Below are 16,199 nucleotides of genomic sequence, written 5' to 3'. Positions count from 1 at the left end.
AAAGCTTTTGGCTTTTATTTAAAATAGTTATTTACTGTCAAAGTCTACACCAGGAGAAACAATCTCCATAACTCTGATTGAATTTTGACAGAGTTATGCCCCTTTTTAACTTAGAATTTTTTGGTTAAAGTTTTATGAAGTTTTTACTGGCAAAGCTCTAATTCAGAGTCAAGCACTGAGAAAAGCCGAGCGTGCTGTCTCTTACAGACAGCTCTTGTTTAGAAAGTTTATCAAATTTCAGCCATGTTAATGAAAAGGAGATATGACACTCGGTGACCTCATGGGTAATCAAAGATTTTGTATGCATACTTTTGACCGTTATCTGTCCGAGCGAGATATGTATCAAAATTTCTGAGCTGAAAATCTGACAGGTACAGACTTGAAGATTGTAATAATAAGTACATGTGTACTAAATGGACTTTAAGACTGAAATGATAAGTACTTGCGTACTTAAAATCATATAATAATAAAGTTATATTGCACGGTTTAAAGTGATGAAACGTTTTGCTACACATTATATTGACTTGCATAGAGGTAATAATTAGTATCCGACAATGTTTGCAATATTTTTTGTCATAGCAGTTTCATAAATATGGAAACCATTTGGTTAACCTTTAGCCTGCTGGCAGCAAGTGAATTTGTCTTTGCGACCAGTGCAGACCAATATCAGCCTGCGCGTCCGTGCTGGCTAATCATGGTCTGCACTTTTGGCTATTCATTCAATAAATTTTTGGTGAACACCCCTTCAAATAATAAATGGTATTGCCCAAATTGAATGATGTACCAGTCCATTTCAGAAATTTAGCAGGCTAAAGGTTTTAATTTGTGATGAGAAGTAAGCTTTAACAAGCTATCAATTAATCTGACTGTCAGTGCAATAAGAAGTATATTGTCATCATGTGACATTTTTCACAAAAGCTATTGAATCAGTCGTTGTTGTAGTACTTAAAATGTGCAATTTACGATTCTTTATAGAATACAGGGAACAATTCCTTTCTGATATTTGGTTGTTCTGTAAACATTCCTCAGTTATTTAATATTATTTATATATAAACTTTCTTTATTCAAATAAAAAGCTTCTTTGCTTATGCTAACTTGTTGTTGTTGTTTGTGAGAATTGGCAGTGGTTTGTGAAAGCAATGGAGATATGCATTATAAATACAGGCATGCATAAAATAAGTATATATGTGCAATCAAGCTATTTTCTTAATCTTGTATAATTTCCTCACAAGTGTCTCGTAACGTGTACATTTATACTCAATTTTGTAGGTTGGGGCTATAGGCCCTACTATTGGACTGAATTGATCCACTTATTCTAGAGGTCAGGAGCAAAAGAATAAAGTGGTATGTAGTAAAGTAAAAAAAAGGGTCACTCCTTCATGTTGTATATTTTAATAAATATAAATATGTCTATAACAGTAAAATAAACAAAGCTTACTTTGTACAAATATTGCACTAAAAATCTGACACACTTTCAACCAAAGTATAAGTAACTGTTAAAACACAAACAAAAGCTGTTAGTAAAACGCATGACAGTATAATGGCACCCCTACATCACGATGGCCTGTCAATATGAACAAGTATGCTATTTTTAATCAAAAGTATGCTGTGACCCTTGACCAACAAAAAACGATATGGGGTCATATTTTGATCAAAGTTGATCATTCAATGAAGTTGAAGGCCAAAGGTCAACAAAAAAAAAAGGTCACCATAACGGTTACAGACCCAAGTATTTTTCTAGTTACTAATCTTGAGAATTGATCAGAAGCTGATTTTAGTCTTGGTGTCACTTTCACATTGACCTTTAACCAAGTGACCTTTAAAATTATAGGCATCATTGATCATTCTGTAAGATTTGTTAGGTGAAGGCCTGATTGTTGTCTTAATTATTGACCAAAAACTATTTTCAATCTAGAGGTCAACACAAAAGAAGTCGCCTAATGAATACAAGAGTCACCAAGAAACTGCCATAGGCCTAAACGATCAGAAATGTTCTACCCAGATGGATAGAGGGATGGTCAATATAAGAAGAACAAGTTACCCAACTTTACTTTAGAGAAAGAAAACTTAAACAAATGTTATAGCTTCTAAGAAAATATCTGTCTTTCCTATCAACTCCCCTCCCCCCCACAAGCATCATTGCCAGAGTCCCACTTTCCCAATTCAAGTTCAAAAAGATAATAGAGGTGCCTTTCTGAACAGAAATTTCAATAATTAATTAATCTCCCTTTTCATATTACTAAGAATTACTTCCTCTCCTGAAAAACCTGCTTGAGGGTGGATATTTTTTTGAACAGCCAAATTAAAATACCATTTGATGACGAGCATCAGCTGCCATACTTCCATGAGATAAGAAATGGAGAAACTTTATAAATTCGGCTTCAGATCAAATATTGCCATTGAGAGAGGTCAATGATTTAGTGGTTTCAGCCAAAATTGCTATTTCCATGGAACTCAATTTCATGGTTGTCCCATTTTAGAATAAAGGGTATTCTATTTTATGGCCTAGTTGAACCAGCCTCAAAATACTAAACAATTTGTTCCTCATGAATGGCATTATTTTACAGTATGCTGCTTACAAATAATGTTTTGAAGCTCCTGTCATACAATCCATTTAAACATTTTCAGACCTTTTATACGAAGTCTTAAAAAGAGGTAAAAATACTATAAGTAAGTCATGGCTTATGGTACATAAACTCTTTAAACTTTCAATTCAGTACTGGCCTTAAAGACAAAACATATTAATTTGAATGGCTAAACCAATTATGCCAGTCAAACTTCAGTCAAACTTCGTTCGCTCGAACTTGGATAATTCGAGCACTGTCCCTCGCTTGGGCTCATTGTAAGGTTCAAGTCTCTGTATTATGTACTGGTATATTGTTCGATGGCTTGAACTACTGATGACTCCAACAAATTTTGCCGGTCCTGCTAAGTTCCAGCGAACAAAGTTTGACTGTATTTAACAATTCTAATCATTTTCATCTGTTACAGGCACCGGACTGTACCTTACGCTTGTTTGAAACTGAGCAGTAATCTCTTCAATGGTTTTCCCTTTCGTCTCCGGTACCCTGAACAACGTGTACACCCAGAATATTGCCAGGAACACAACAAAAGGGATGAATGAGTAGGCTTTTATAGCTTCCTGTAAATAAATATGCAAATTAATTTAATAGTGCACTGAAAACATTCAACCCATTCTGATAACTAATAAACTTGGTACTGTGAACTATAACTTTGGCTTGTCACATGTTCGGTATAATTTGCCAACTAAATTTTAACCTGAAACAATAAATATTAAAGTTATTGAAACTTATCATCTGCATTTCTGTCTGCATTTGTTCAAACATTTGTACAGAAATACAAAATCAGTTTAACAGGAACCATTCTGTTTAGTAATAAAATAGGTTTCAAGTTTGTTCCACAACATGAGCATATGCTCTCCCTGGACATTCCTCTTCTACAGAGAACAAAACGTTACTTACTAGCAGAAAATGATGGAAACTGCACTAACAAGAAACTAGATAAAGACAAGTGTGGCAAAAGAATACTTATAACATGAAAATGTAAAATTAAAACTTTTTTCTACTGTAAACCTAGAAATGTTTTCGCGCTTTTTAAATTAGCGCCTTTCGCGGGTAGTATGTTTCCGTGAAATTAAACAGCCGTGAAAAACTCTGATCTAACAAAAACGCGAAAGATTCTAGCTTCAGCTTAAATAGATTGCTATAAGATGGTTCTGTACTTACATATACCTGGATATTAATAGCTCAAATTCTAGTACCATAATTGTATAAAATGAGTGCACAAATCCACATTAACTCAATTGATTGACAAGTTATTTCTCTATGATGTATAAACCTTTTCAATATCGATCTTAAGGCAAACAGGGGATAAAAACAGAAAAAATATGCATCTATCGAATGACATATAATGCAATTTGTAGTCGGCAGCAAATGCGATATACACATGTATTATTTGTAAGTAAAATATTGTGTCTATTTCTGCTAAGTGTTGTTTAATCTCCTAACAAAATATACTGCTTTAAATGGCAAACAAATGATAGTGTAATAACAGCGATTTACTGACTGTCAATAATCGGGTGTGTGAATAACCGTTGATATGGATGAAAAGGATTGGGGTACATTTATAATTAAAGGGTACAAAATACTGAACGTTTTCGAGAATACTATAAATGCAAGTATGCAACTATTACTTTAGCATACTAAATACGTTCATTTGCGACTTCACTTTCGCGGGATTCGCGATGGATATGATTCCGCGAATATTTGTATCCGCGAAAATGTCCACGTTCTGAAAAACACGAAACATAGTATCCGCGAACATTTCTAGGTTTACAGTATTCCATGCTATTCTGTCTTACCTGAAGAAATGGGTAAAACAGACCAACACAGAAGTTAGCCGACCAATTGACGAGAACCCCGATACTGACTGCAGCAGGCCTTGGGCCTTGAGCAAAAAGCTCGGCAGTGAAAAACCATGGTATAGCACCTGAAACAGAGGTTTTAAAGATACGGAAAACTGCAATACGTAAATGAGAAATACAAAAATATGGAAAAGAGTTTTGCAAGAATATACGGAAACTGGCAATACCTGAAACGTGGGTGATGTAAGGATATAAAAATTGACAATATAAAATATAGAAATGGGTGTTGTATATGCACAACTGGCAAAACCAGAATTTGGAAATAGTGCAGTAAGAATATAAATGAGCTGCGCCATGAAAAAACCAACAGTACATTTACGACCAGCTTGGATCCAGGATCTGATCAGGATCCATGCTGTTCGCTTTCAAAGCCTGTTGCAATTAGAGAAACTGTTAGCGGACAGCAAGGATCCTGACCAGACTTCACAGATACGCTGGCTGGTCTGGATCCATACTGGTCGCAAATGCACTATGTTGATTTTCTCATGGTGCGGCTCAAATATTATATGACAAGAGGACCATGATGGTCCTGAATCGCTCACCTCTTCCCACATGACCCAGTTTTGAGTATGACGTCGTTTTTTCTATTATTTGACATAGTGACCTAGTTTTTGAGCTCATGTGACCCAGTTTTTAACTTGACCTAGATATTATCAAGATAAAAATTCTGACCAATTTTCATGAAGATCCATTGAAAAATATGGTCTCTAGAGAGGTCACAAGGTTTTTCTATTATTTGACCTATTGACCTAGTTTTCGAAGGTACGTGACCCTGTTTTGAACTTTATCTAGATATCATCAAGGTGAACATTCTCACTAATTTTCATGAAGATCTCATGAAAAATATGGCCTCTAGAGAGGTCACAAGGTTTTTCTATTTTTATACCTGCTGGCCTAATTTTTGACCGCACGTGACCCAGTTTCGAAACTGACCTAGATATCATCAAGGTGAACATTCAGATCAATTTTCATGAAGATCCATTGAAAAATATGGCCTCTAGAGAGGTCAAAAGATTTTTCTAATTTTAGACCTACTGACCTAGTTTTTGACCGCAGTTGACCCAGTTTCAAACTTGACCTAGATAACATCAAGATGAACATTCAGACCAACTTTCATACAGATCCCATGAAAAGTATGGCCTCTAGAGAGGTCACAAGGTTTTTTTATTATTTGACCTACTGACCTAGTTTTTTAGGGCACGTAACCCAGTTTCAAACTTGACCTAGATATCATCAAGGTGAACATTCTGACCAATTTTCATGAAGATCCATTCAAGGGTATGACCTCTAGAGAGGTCACAAGGTTTTTCTATTTCAAGACCTACTGACCTAGTTTTTGATCGCAGTTGACCCAGTTTCAAACTTGACCTATATATCATCAAGATAAACATTCAGACAAACTTTCATACAGATCCCATGAAAAATATGGCCTCTACAGAGGACACAACGTTTTTTCATTATTTGACCTACTGACCTACTTTTTGAGGGCACGTGACCCATTTTCAAATTTGACTTAGATATCATCAAGATGAACATTCTGACTAATTTTTATGGAGATCCATTCACAAGTATGGCCTCTAGAGAGGTCACAAGGTTTTTCTATTTTTAGACCTACTGACCTAGTTTTTGACCGCAAATGACCCTGTTTCGAGTTTGACCTAGATATCATTAAGATGAACATTCAGACCAACTTTCATACAGATCCCATGAAAAATATGGCCTTTAGAGAGGTCACAAGGTTTTTCTATTATTTGACCTACTGACCTAGTTTTTGAGGGCACGTGACCCACTTTCGAACTTGACCTAGATATCATCAAGATGAACATTCAGACCAATTTTCATACAGATCCCATGAAAAATATGGCCTCTAGAGAGGTCACAAGGTTTTTCTATTATTTGACCTACTGACCTAGTTTTTGATGGCACATGACCCACTTTCGAAATTGACCTAGATATCTTCAAGGTAAACATTCTGACCAATTTTCATGAAGATCTCGTGAAATATATGGCCTCTAGAGAGGTCACAAGGTTTTTCTATTTTTAGACCTACTGACCTAGTTTTTGACCGCACGTGACCCAGTTTCGAACTTCACCTAGATATCATCAAGATGAACATTCAGACCAATTTTCATACAGATCCCATGAAAAATATGGCCTTTACAGAGGTCACAAGGTTTTTCTATTATTTGACCTACTGACCTAGTCTTTAAGGGCACGTGACCCAGTTTCGAACTTGACCTAGATATTGTCAAGGTGAACGTTCTGACCAATTTTCATGAAGATCTTGTGAAATATATGGCCTCTAGAGAGGTCACAAGGTTTTTCTATTTTTAGACCTACTGACCTAGTTTTTGATGGCTCGTGACCCAGTTTCGAACTTGACCTAGATATCATCAAGGTGAACATTCTGACCAATTTTCATGAAGATCTCATGAAATATATGGCCTCTAGAGAGGTCACAAGGTTTTTCTATTTTTAGACCTACTGACCTAGTTTTTGAAGGCATGTGACCTAGTTTCGAACTTGATCTAGATATCATCAAGGTGAACATTCTGACCAACTTTCATAAAGATCCCATGAAAAATGTGACCTCTAGAGTGGTCACAAGCAAAAGTTTACGGACTGACGCACGAACGGACGGACTGACGGACGGACGACAGACGACGGACACTGCGTGATCACAAAAGCTCACCTTGTCACTTTGTGACAGGTGAGCTAAAAACTGGCAATATGAAACTGAATGATGTTAGATAAATTTAACTGGTGATACGAAAGAATGGCATTGAGTGATTTAAGGATATGGAAATGGGCAATACAACAATCTTATGAAACATGAAAAAACAAGTGCTGTCACTAATGGTGACAAATGCCCCCGCAGCACCTTGACCTTTGACCTGGTGACCTTGACCTTTGACCTGGTGATCCCGAAGTCAGTAGGGGTCATGTACGCAATAAGTACTATCAGCATGTGAAGTTTGAAGGTCCTGGGTGCAGTGGTTTGAGAGTAAAGTGCCATCATGCAAAAAGTTAACGTTGTGACGAACGAACTAACGAACGGACGGACAGTTGAAAACTAATATGCCTCCCTTCGGGGGCATAAGAAGAAAACTAAAATGAGGATCAGAGTTATATGGATGGTTCAAAAGAAATGAAATACTCACCTGGACCGGAAGCAAAAAATATGATGTAGAACACCACAGCTAACACACAAATCACACCCACCCAGGAATGTCCCGAGTCATATTGCTGAAAAATTATAATACTTAAACTGATACAATAAAATGACAACAAAAATAACAGATATCAAAATATATGTGTAAAGAAATTTTTAAACATTTTTAATCCATTTTAACAACATAAGGAGAATTGAACATTACAGAAATATTTCTTAAGACCGACTTTATATTGTATTTTATTAATGACTGTTTATTTCTTTTTGCACTACACATGCAAACAGTATGACACACAAACTTAAAACAGAATTAATTATTTATCTTCATCATCTTCCAAAGTGTGATGAAATGCACAGTGTTCATGATATTTCAACATTTTCTAATATGAATGATAACACCTTAAAGGCACTGATCTCCAGACAATATTACAACAGCATAAAAAGAAGAGAAATGTTGGGATATCGGAAAATTTTGCTATATTTCTTAAAAAGACCTTGAAACTTAGTTACTGACAGATTTTTGGTCAGGAAACAAGTAAGAACTAGAGCTGCTTTTGAGAAAAGTGCATGTCTCCCACAACTGCCTTATCATGTAAATAGTAAGTCAGTCTTTATATACTGTTTGTTCACTACAAAAATACCTCTGAAGAGTAAAAAGGCTGATTTTAGGTAATTCTGAAGTGCCTGGGCCGAATTGGCTACTTATCGAACTTGGCCGAGGACTAACGGTCAAACACCTTTTGTTGAAATTTAGTGATCGGATGAGAAATGTTTGACTTTGAGTGTTGACAAGATTTGTGACAGACAGATGCACAGACAGAAGTAAGTCTTAGATGTCTCCCATACCACTGTGTGGTTGGAGACATAATTAATAATTTTACTAATTTTTCCATTCAAAATTGAAAAACATTTTTAACAGGGTACTGGAGGTAAACTGCTTTAATTATAAAGTGTTATTTTTAAAGACCATTTAGTACATATTCCTTTGTGGTGTACTAGTCAAGACCATAAAAAAAGTCCATAGCAGCAACCCGGCATCGATTCCCTAATCGGGCATACTTTTTCTTGATTTGGCATTGATAAGATAGTTTGGAAACAAAAATTGTGTTCAAATGTTAATTATACATTTTTATGACCAAATTTCAATTTTAAAGAAAGATAGTTTTTTAGCCGAAATCTGGAGATTAATACCTTTAAAGGCAATTTTTGCAGGGCTAACACTATCTTTTCACCTAAATTTATATATTATTCATCTATGTATCATATTTCTAATTCTTGGAAAAGCACTAGACAATTTTCAGAAAATAACAGAAATTTTGTCACTGTTTTTTCATTATATGTGATAATTCTACTAGCTTGGCTAAAAATATTACCTGAAATACATTTCTTTTACTTCAAAAAAACTATTTCTACACATAGATTAAGATATTACTGATAATATATTATTACTTAATTCTTCCAATGTGCTAACTAGCTCTCAGCATGTAACAATTACTACAATTTCCCCACAATCAATTGTACATGTCAATATCTTAACTGACAGCAGGTGCCCCAGTTGGGGATCAAACACAACACATGGATTTAGTTTTTTTCAGAAAGTTGTCTTGAGCTAGGCACTATGGACACATATGTGTTTATTAAATGTCAAAGTGATCCTAAACAGACTTGTACAATATTTTAGCTCTCACTCTGTTTTAGGGGCCTTTCTTACAAAGATACCTATAAATAATATTTTTGATTTACGCAGGTATTTAGTGTAAATGAATTTTTATTTGATCTTGCGATTTAACTCCACGGATTAATAAAACCATGGTACCCATGAAAATTACTCCCACAGGATAATATTTCCTAGTGCAAATGTATTAAAATGTTTTCAATTTAAAATACACCTATAATCAACAATACAAAAATGCTGTTTTGGCTCAAACCCTGAAATTTTATACCAACAAAAATTAAATTGTTTCACAGTATTCCATTTCTAAGTGTGCTAAATTGAATCTTTGAACAGAAATGATGGCATGTCAATACCCTTTTTTTACATAAAACATCAAAAATTGATAACAAAAATCTTTAGCACAATAACATGTCTGATTTTTATGGTGCACCAACACAGTACAGGTTACATTGCACCAAAACAGGACTAAAATCTCTGGGTAAGACCTCATTTACATTGAAATAAAAATATGAGGTGCAAAATCAAAACCAGTTACACCTGCTAGAATTACAGAGATACAGCAAATCAAGTGTGTAGAACCAGTTTGTCGCTTCTTTCAAGCAAACAAGTTTAATACAGTTATTCCAATTCCTTTCATAGACAAGATTTCATTGAACCACATGGACCAATTTGTGCTGAAGTTAAAACTGCCACAAGTAAATACATGACACATGCCTTAACTTGATTAGAATTATCTACAATGCTATATTTATATTTTATCTGAGAAACCACTAATTTGTGAGAAAGGTTTGGATATGGAGTTACTTTAGTATTACATTTCATTTTTCACATAATATCTGAATTTGTTTCATCTAGGTCTATGCCTTTTTGCAACAATATTTCATTCTTTCTCTCAACACGTACATGGCTATGACACCACCACCAACAATGTGTAACACCTTTGACCTTGAAATTTGACCTAATGACCACTGAAAGAGAACAAATCATCTGTCCAAAGGCAGTGGAAGTTTGCGGGACCAAGCATTTTCTAGTTATTGATCGGATACCAAATGGTCTACCCACAGGCCAACCAAGACACTGACTAACAAACCCCAAGGCTGACAATGAGCGAAACAATACAAAACACCCGTCTTCTTTGAAGGGGGTGCATAATAAATATACCAGTACTTACATCATATATAAGTCCTAGAGTTAAAATATAGCTAGCTATGAACATTCCGCCTAATCCTAGTAAATGTAGACTACGTCGCCCGACTTTATCCATGATGAGTGCGGAGACAAATGTCATACATACATTGACAGCCCCAGTACCGAGTGTGGCATACTGTGAATAACTTTCAGATAACCCTGCTGTCTCAAATATACTCGTTGAATAATATATAACCTGTAATTATATGTATATGACTTTTCTTCATGCTTTAATATATGAGCCGCGCCATGAGAAAACCAACATAGTGGGTTTGCGACCAGCATGGATCCAGACCAGCCTGCGCATCCGCGCAGTCTGGTCAGGCTCCATGCTGTTCGCTTTTAAAGCCTATTGGAATTGGAGAAACTGTTAGCGAACAGCATGGATCCTGACCAGACTGCGCGGATGCGCAGGCTGGTCTGGATCCATGCTGGTCGCAAACCCACTATGTTGGTTTTCTCATGGCACGGCTCATATGTAAACATTTTATTCACTCTAGCATATGTACTTTAAAACAACATACTGCATAGGTAAATATTTTTGCAACACAAAAATTCTGTGAATGCCCTCTAAAAGTTTTTTACCAAAATAAATTTAAAGTTTACCGTCAAAGATAACTGAGACAGAGATAATAACTTTATTTTCTGTTTAGCCTTTTGAGATATTGCGCATAAATTTTATTTAACAAAATTGTGGGATCGCATCTTATCTGAAACTTCCATTAAAATCAGTCTTTCAAAAATTTCAGCAATTTACATAATAGTTACCATACTGATTTAAATGCATTTCAAGCTCTGTAATTTACATTCAGTTATCTTTAATAATTTTTACTGTGATGGACGATTAGCTGAAATGATAAATTTATTTTTGGAAACTGGTGTGAAATGCTAAACTTCAACACACAGTGGTGAAGAGCAAAGATTTTAAGTTGGCGGTTATAGCCACTTGTTATGGCAGTCCTCTCTGTGAGATAGCACATATATATCAGAAATAGATAACGAGGGATATCACTATTAAGTGACTAATGTCTGACCTGCAACATATAGACAAGATTCTTGCAACACACTTTAGTATGCTCATCATTTGTGAAACGTTTCATTGAAATCCCCCGAATCATTCAAATATTAAAAACAAACATACAGTGCCTAATATATGCTTATGTCTCCTCCAGGTCATCAAGAAAATATAGCAATATATGAGCCGTGCCATGAGAAAACCAACATAGTGGCTTTGCGACCAGCATGGATCCAGACCAGCCTGCGCATCCGCGCAGTCTGGTCAGGATCCATGCTGTTCGCTAACAGTTTCTCTAATTGCAATAGGCTTTGAAAGCAAACAGCATGGATCTTGACCAGACTGCGCGGATGCGCAGGCTGGTCTGGATCCATGCTGGTCGCAAAGCCACTATGTTGGTTTTCTCATGGCGCGGCTCATATAGATACTTACAGCATTTATACCAGCCAGCTGTTGTGATAGATGCATTGCTAGACATATAACTAAGGGTGTACGTAATTCCTCTGTATGAAATAAATCACAGACAGTAAACTGAAAAAAAAACAACATGTGCATGAGTCATCAAAAAGCAAGGTCTTAATGAGATACATCTTACCTTAGTAAATTTAACTGCACATTTTACCTTTACTCTAGAATGCTTCAATACACTCAGAAATAATGCAATCTTTGTAATTTGAGTTGCTACCATCTTTAAATCAATACCAAAAATTCAGATTTTTTAAAAAACAAATATAGAAGCTACCATATAGCGGGTTAATTCTGCAGGTTTTTATTTCTGCTTATTCTGCGGGTCAAGGCTGTCATGCAGAAATAAATTCCATACATTTAAACTATCAGCAGAATTTTTGACGCAGAAATAAACTTTGATATTTCGTTTAATATACTGACCCACTATCTTTATCTCACAAGTTTTTCATCTGCTGTCAAGTCATTCACACCTTATCGATTGTGGTTGACTGCTTTTGTTATTGTATCAATCTATTGTCCACTAATGAATGGTTACTGTTTTGGGCATTTTATCTTTACAAGTGTATATCACAAAACACTCTAGGTTTATGAAAAGTTTGACAAACGTTTATAGCTTCAAGTTCTTCTGTAACTGTCCAACGCATTTTGTAACAAACTTTTAAAATGAATTACCGGTACTAGACCTACAGTATTTATTTTTAACTCTGATTTCTAATCATGCACGGTAATAAAAAGAAATCAGATTATGACTTAGTAAATGGGGTAGCTATTTTCCATGCGCAGAATTTACTTCCGGTTTATGCAAACCGCAAAAATTAATTCCTGCTTTTCTCGATCGAAATAAAAAGAAAAACAGAAATAAACTAGGCCCATTTTAGGACTAAACCGCATATTGTTTTGCCCGCAGAATTAACCCGCTATACGGTATTACATTTAGAAATAACTTTCCTATTCCAGAAGTTGGGGAAAAACTATAAAAAATTTAATATGTTCCCTGAAGAGAGTAGTTTTAAACTAACCGAAAAGCTTATAATACAGTACATTTTTGTTTTTGTTGGGTTTAACATTGCACCAACACAATTATAGGTCACATGGCGACATTCCAGCTTTGAGGGTGGAGGAAGACCCTTGGTGCCCTTTCATGCATAATTTCTTCAAGGGCTGGCACTTGGGTAGAACCATCGACCTTCCGTAAGCCAGCTGGATGGCTTCCTCACATGAAAAAATCAATGTCTTGAGTGAGGCTTGAACCCATATCGGTATTGGGCAGGTGATTTGGATTCAGCGACCTAAACCACTTGGCCACGGAAGGCTCTTGTAATAAAGTATGGTATACCTTTTTAATATGCTTAGCATGTTCTCTTTCAGCTATCATCTCTTCTATTTCATCACTGACATCATGTGTACCACGTAACCATACCAATGCTGAAATTTGATCAATCTTGTGTACTTTGTAACTTAATCTTTGTTAACCACATCCCCACTAGTACATATTTTACCATCAGTAAGAATAATGAATATACCTTCAAATGGCAACAAAGAAGATTTATGATAAAATGATGTTTGCATTTTTCTGTCAGTAAAACAAAGTCACAACAGAATACCATTTAGAACTGAAACAAACTGTTTTATATCAGATGCTGAAAAAAACACCCTTTTTTGTAGGTTTGGTAAGACATATGGCTGAAAATGAACAATAAGTTTATAATTGTTCACATAAACCAGATAGAACTTTTTGCCTCTCTACATCTTCCTAAGAACTTCTCAATATGAAATTGAACTTTGGACCTTCTAAACCAGACATAGATGACACAGACTTATGGCTGAATGTATTAAAAATATCAATATAGTACATGTATTACCTCTTTCTGGCTTTCAGACAGAACTCTGGACTTCCTAAACAGGCTTATAGCCAAGATAGACTTATGGTCGAACATATTAAAACTATCAATAAAGTATTACCCCTTTCTGCCTCTTCCTCAGAATTTCTCTGTATGAGAAGAAACCGTGGACTTTCTGGACAAAATGATAATGTACACAACTGCCACACTACCATTAGAGCAGGAAAGCCTGAAATACAGTTGTGTCTTTAGTTTAAAGTAGGCCAAAATTTTACATTTGAAAATACAATAACTTAACAGTATCTATGTATTAAAACATAAAATAAACATGACGTGTCTATTTGTGTGTACAGTACTGAGGTCGCATAGGCAGAATCAGTCGTGTCCAGCAAGGTAGGGTGTAGAATACTACATACTGTGAAATCATTAATATTCGTGGGGGACTAATTTTCATGGATTTCGTGGTTGAGTCAATACCTGAAATTTAATCCCAATGAACAAGTAAAATTCCCATTAATTTTATGTTCAAAAGTTGAAATCAATGAATTCATATCATCACGAAATTGCCGTCTTGACCAAACCACAAAATTTCATGCCCACGAAATTAAATGAGTTTACAGTATGTATAAATAAACACAGGATGAATAGATTATGTAAAGCCACTAAAAAATTGGTCATTTTTTTTTTTTTTTTTTTTTTTTTTAATAAGCAGTTGTTATTAGATAATATTTCATTTTGATTTAAGCCTTCATAACAATTCATATATTTAGTAAAATTAAATATATCTCACAATAAATCAATACCTATTGATTAAATAAATAAGCACTGGATGGGCAGATAATATCTTTAAAGGGAGATCCTAAGGGACTGATTTAACAGTAAATACTATGACTGGGATGATTACTCGATTAATCGGATCCGATTCGATTACTAGGTGAAACTGGTTTTAATTTTGCAAAACCTCTAATCGCTCTCAAACAATATCATGAATGGTAACTTTTCTTTATACATTTCTTTGACCAGCACATAGACCCGCAGTGTATTTCTGCTAAACCAAATCAGCTTGAACATAATCAATACAGAGTCTCAGATATGTCTGTCATGATATATCTAAAGTGAAATACATCAAACGATAAATTCCATAAGTTCCTACTGCAGTTAGCTGCTGGAAGTACCCTCATATGGTTGTCAGGAAAGAAAATAGCATTTTAAATATGGCAGCCGATTAACCGGTTCGATTAGATTTCATACAAAAGATAAACCGGTTTCAAAATTTTGAAATCGTCGCAGCCCTAGTAAATATCATCATAGGTGCAGCTTGTTGACTAGAAAAAAATTTTCACAGTTGGACTCTGCACAGACCATCAGGATCAAATAATACATCAGAGAAATTAGGGAGTATGGAGGAATACCAAAAAAGAAAAACCCAGATAAAATATCCATACCATGTACAACTATATTGTCCTACTATGCATCAAAAGATAAATAAGGTGCTTTTTTCTAATTAGTACATACACAATCTCCATTTCAAATGTGCAAAATCACATTAAAGGTTTACATAACATTGACGTGGCTGAAGAATGAATTTATATATCATATATTAGTGTTAATGAGTATGTAACACAAAATTTGTTAGATATGCATTGAGAAATTTCATGGAATAAATAACAGCAATCGTACAGTCACACAACATCTTCTAACTGCAGAAATCACACAAATCTGATAACAAATAATCATTGAAGCAATAAGAAGTTACCTAATGCATACTGCCAGTGGGAATCAGTCCCCAGCACATGATTTAGGCCCATCACAGTTGACGTGAAGACCCCAAATGTAATGCACAGCTGGTTAAATGTACCGCACAGACCTCGTAACGACACAGTTGATATCTCTGACAGATACATAGGAGCTACTCCCGTGTTGATCCCTGAAATATGATACAAAATACAGTAAAACCTTCACCAAAGACCACCTCTAACTTTATAGTTCAAAACTATGTAATCTTTTATATACATCTCTCTAAATATATAATTCAAAACTACGTATATATCATATTACACCAGATTTATGTAGAGTGACACATTCAAAAGTGCTTACACAGTGCAAAGGCAGCCAATAAGGGTGTCAAATTCCTCCTCTTCTAGTACAGACATAAAGTGATGACTAGAGGGACAGAGCGAGAGAAAGCCCCCAGAACAGAGAGAGAGGTCCTTTTAGATTCAGACCTGTCCAACTAGCTTAGCCTAGCTCTTAGCAAATGGACAATCTGCTTCTTTGATGTGCCTAGTGTATAGCACTGACACAGGTAAAGCCGTTTTTCCTGGGAATAACCAGTACTGGCTTCTTAGTTAGGTCAGAGACATTCAAGAGCACCTCAGAAATATCAAGTACCAGAC

At 35.4% G+C, this 16,199-nt stretch overlaps 1 protein-coding gene across 5 annotated transcripts in view; it reads right to left on the bottom strand.

The window, feature by feature from the left end:
• Positions 1 to 1,376: 1,376 nt before the first annotated feature.
• Positions 1,377 to 16,199, bottom strand: part of LOC123527540 (solute carrier family 2, facilitated glucose transporter member 3-like) — a 36,125-nt gene continuing 21,302 nt past the window's right edge. For all 5 annotated transcript variants that reach the window (XM_045307059.2, XM_053523532.1, XM_045307060.2 and 2 more), the window contains 8 exons: positions 15,560 to 15,730; positions 13,925 to 14,032; positions 13,299 to 13,387; positions 11,927 to 12,025; positions 10,463 to 10,675; positions 7,606 to 7,690; positions 4,382 to 4,509; positions 1,377 to 3,142 (listed from right to left, as the gene is read on the bottom strand). In XM_045307059.2, coding sequence (XP_045162994.2) covers positions 2,969 to 3,142; positions 4,382 to 4,509; positions 7,606 to 7,690; positions 10,463 to 10,675; positions 11,927 to 12,025; positions 13,299 to 13,387; positions 13,925 to 14,032; positions 15,560 to 15,730 — 1,067 coding nt within the window. In that variant the 3' untranslated portion in view covers positions 1,377 to 2,968. The remainder of the gene's footprint in view (positions 3,143 to 4,381; positions 4,510 to 7,605; positions 7,691 to 10,462; positions 10,676 to 11,926; positions 12,026 to 13,298; positions 13,388 to 13,924; positions 14,033 to 15,559; positions 15,731 to 16,199) is intronic.

Source organism: Mercenaria mercenaria, chromosome 14 (genome assembly GCF_021730395.1).
Source record: "Mercenaria mercenaria strain notata chromosome 14, MADL_Memer_1, whole genome shotgun sequence".
Classification (NCBI taxonomy): Eukaryota; Metazoa; Mollusca; class Bivalvia; order Venerida; family Veneridae; genus Mercenaria; species Mercenaria mercenaria.
This window is presented reverse-complemented; position numbering and strand designations above follow the sequence as displayed.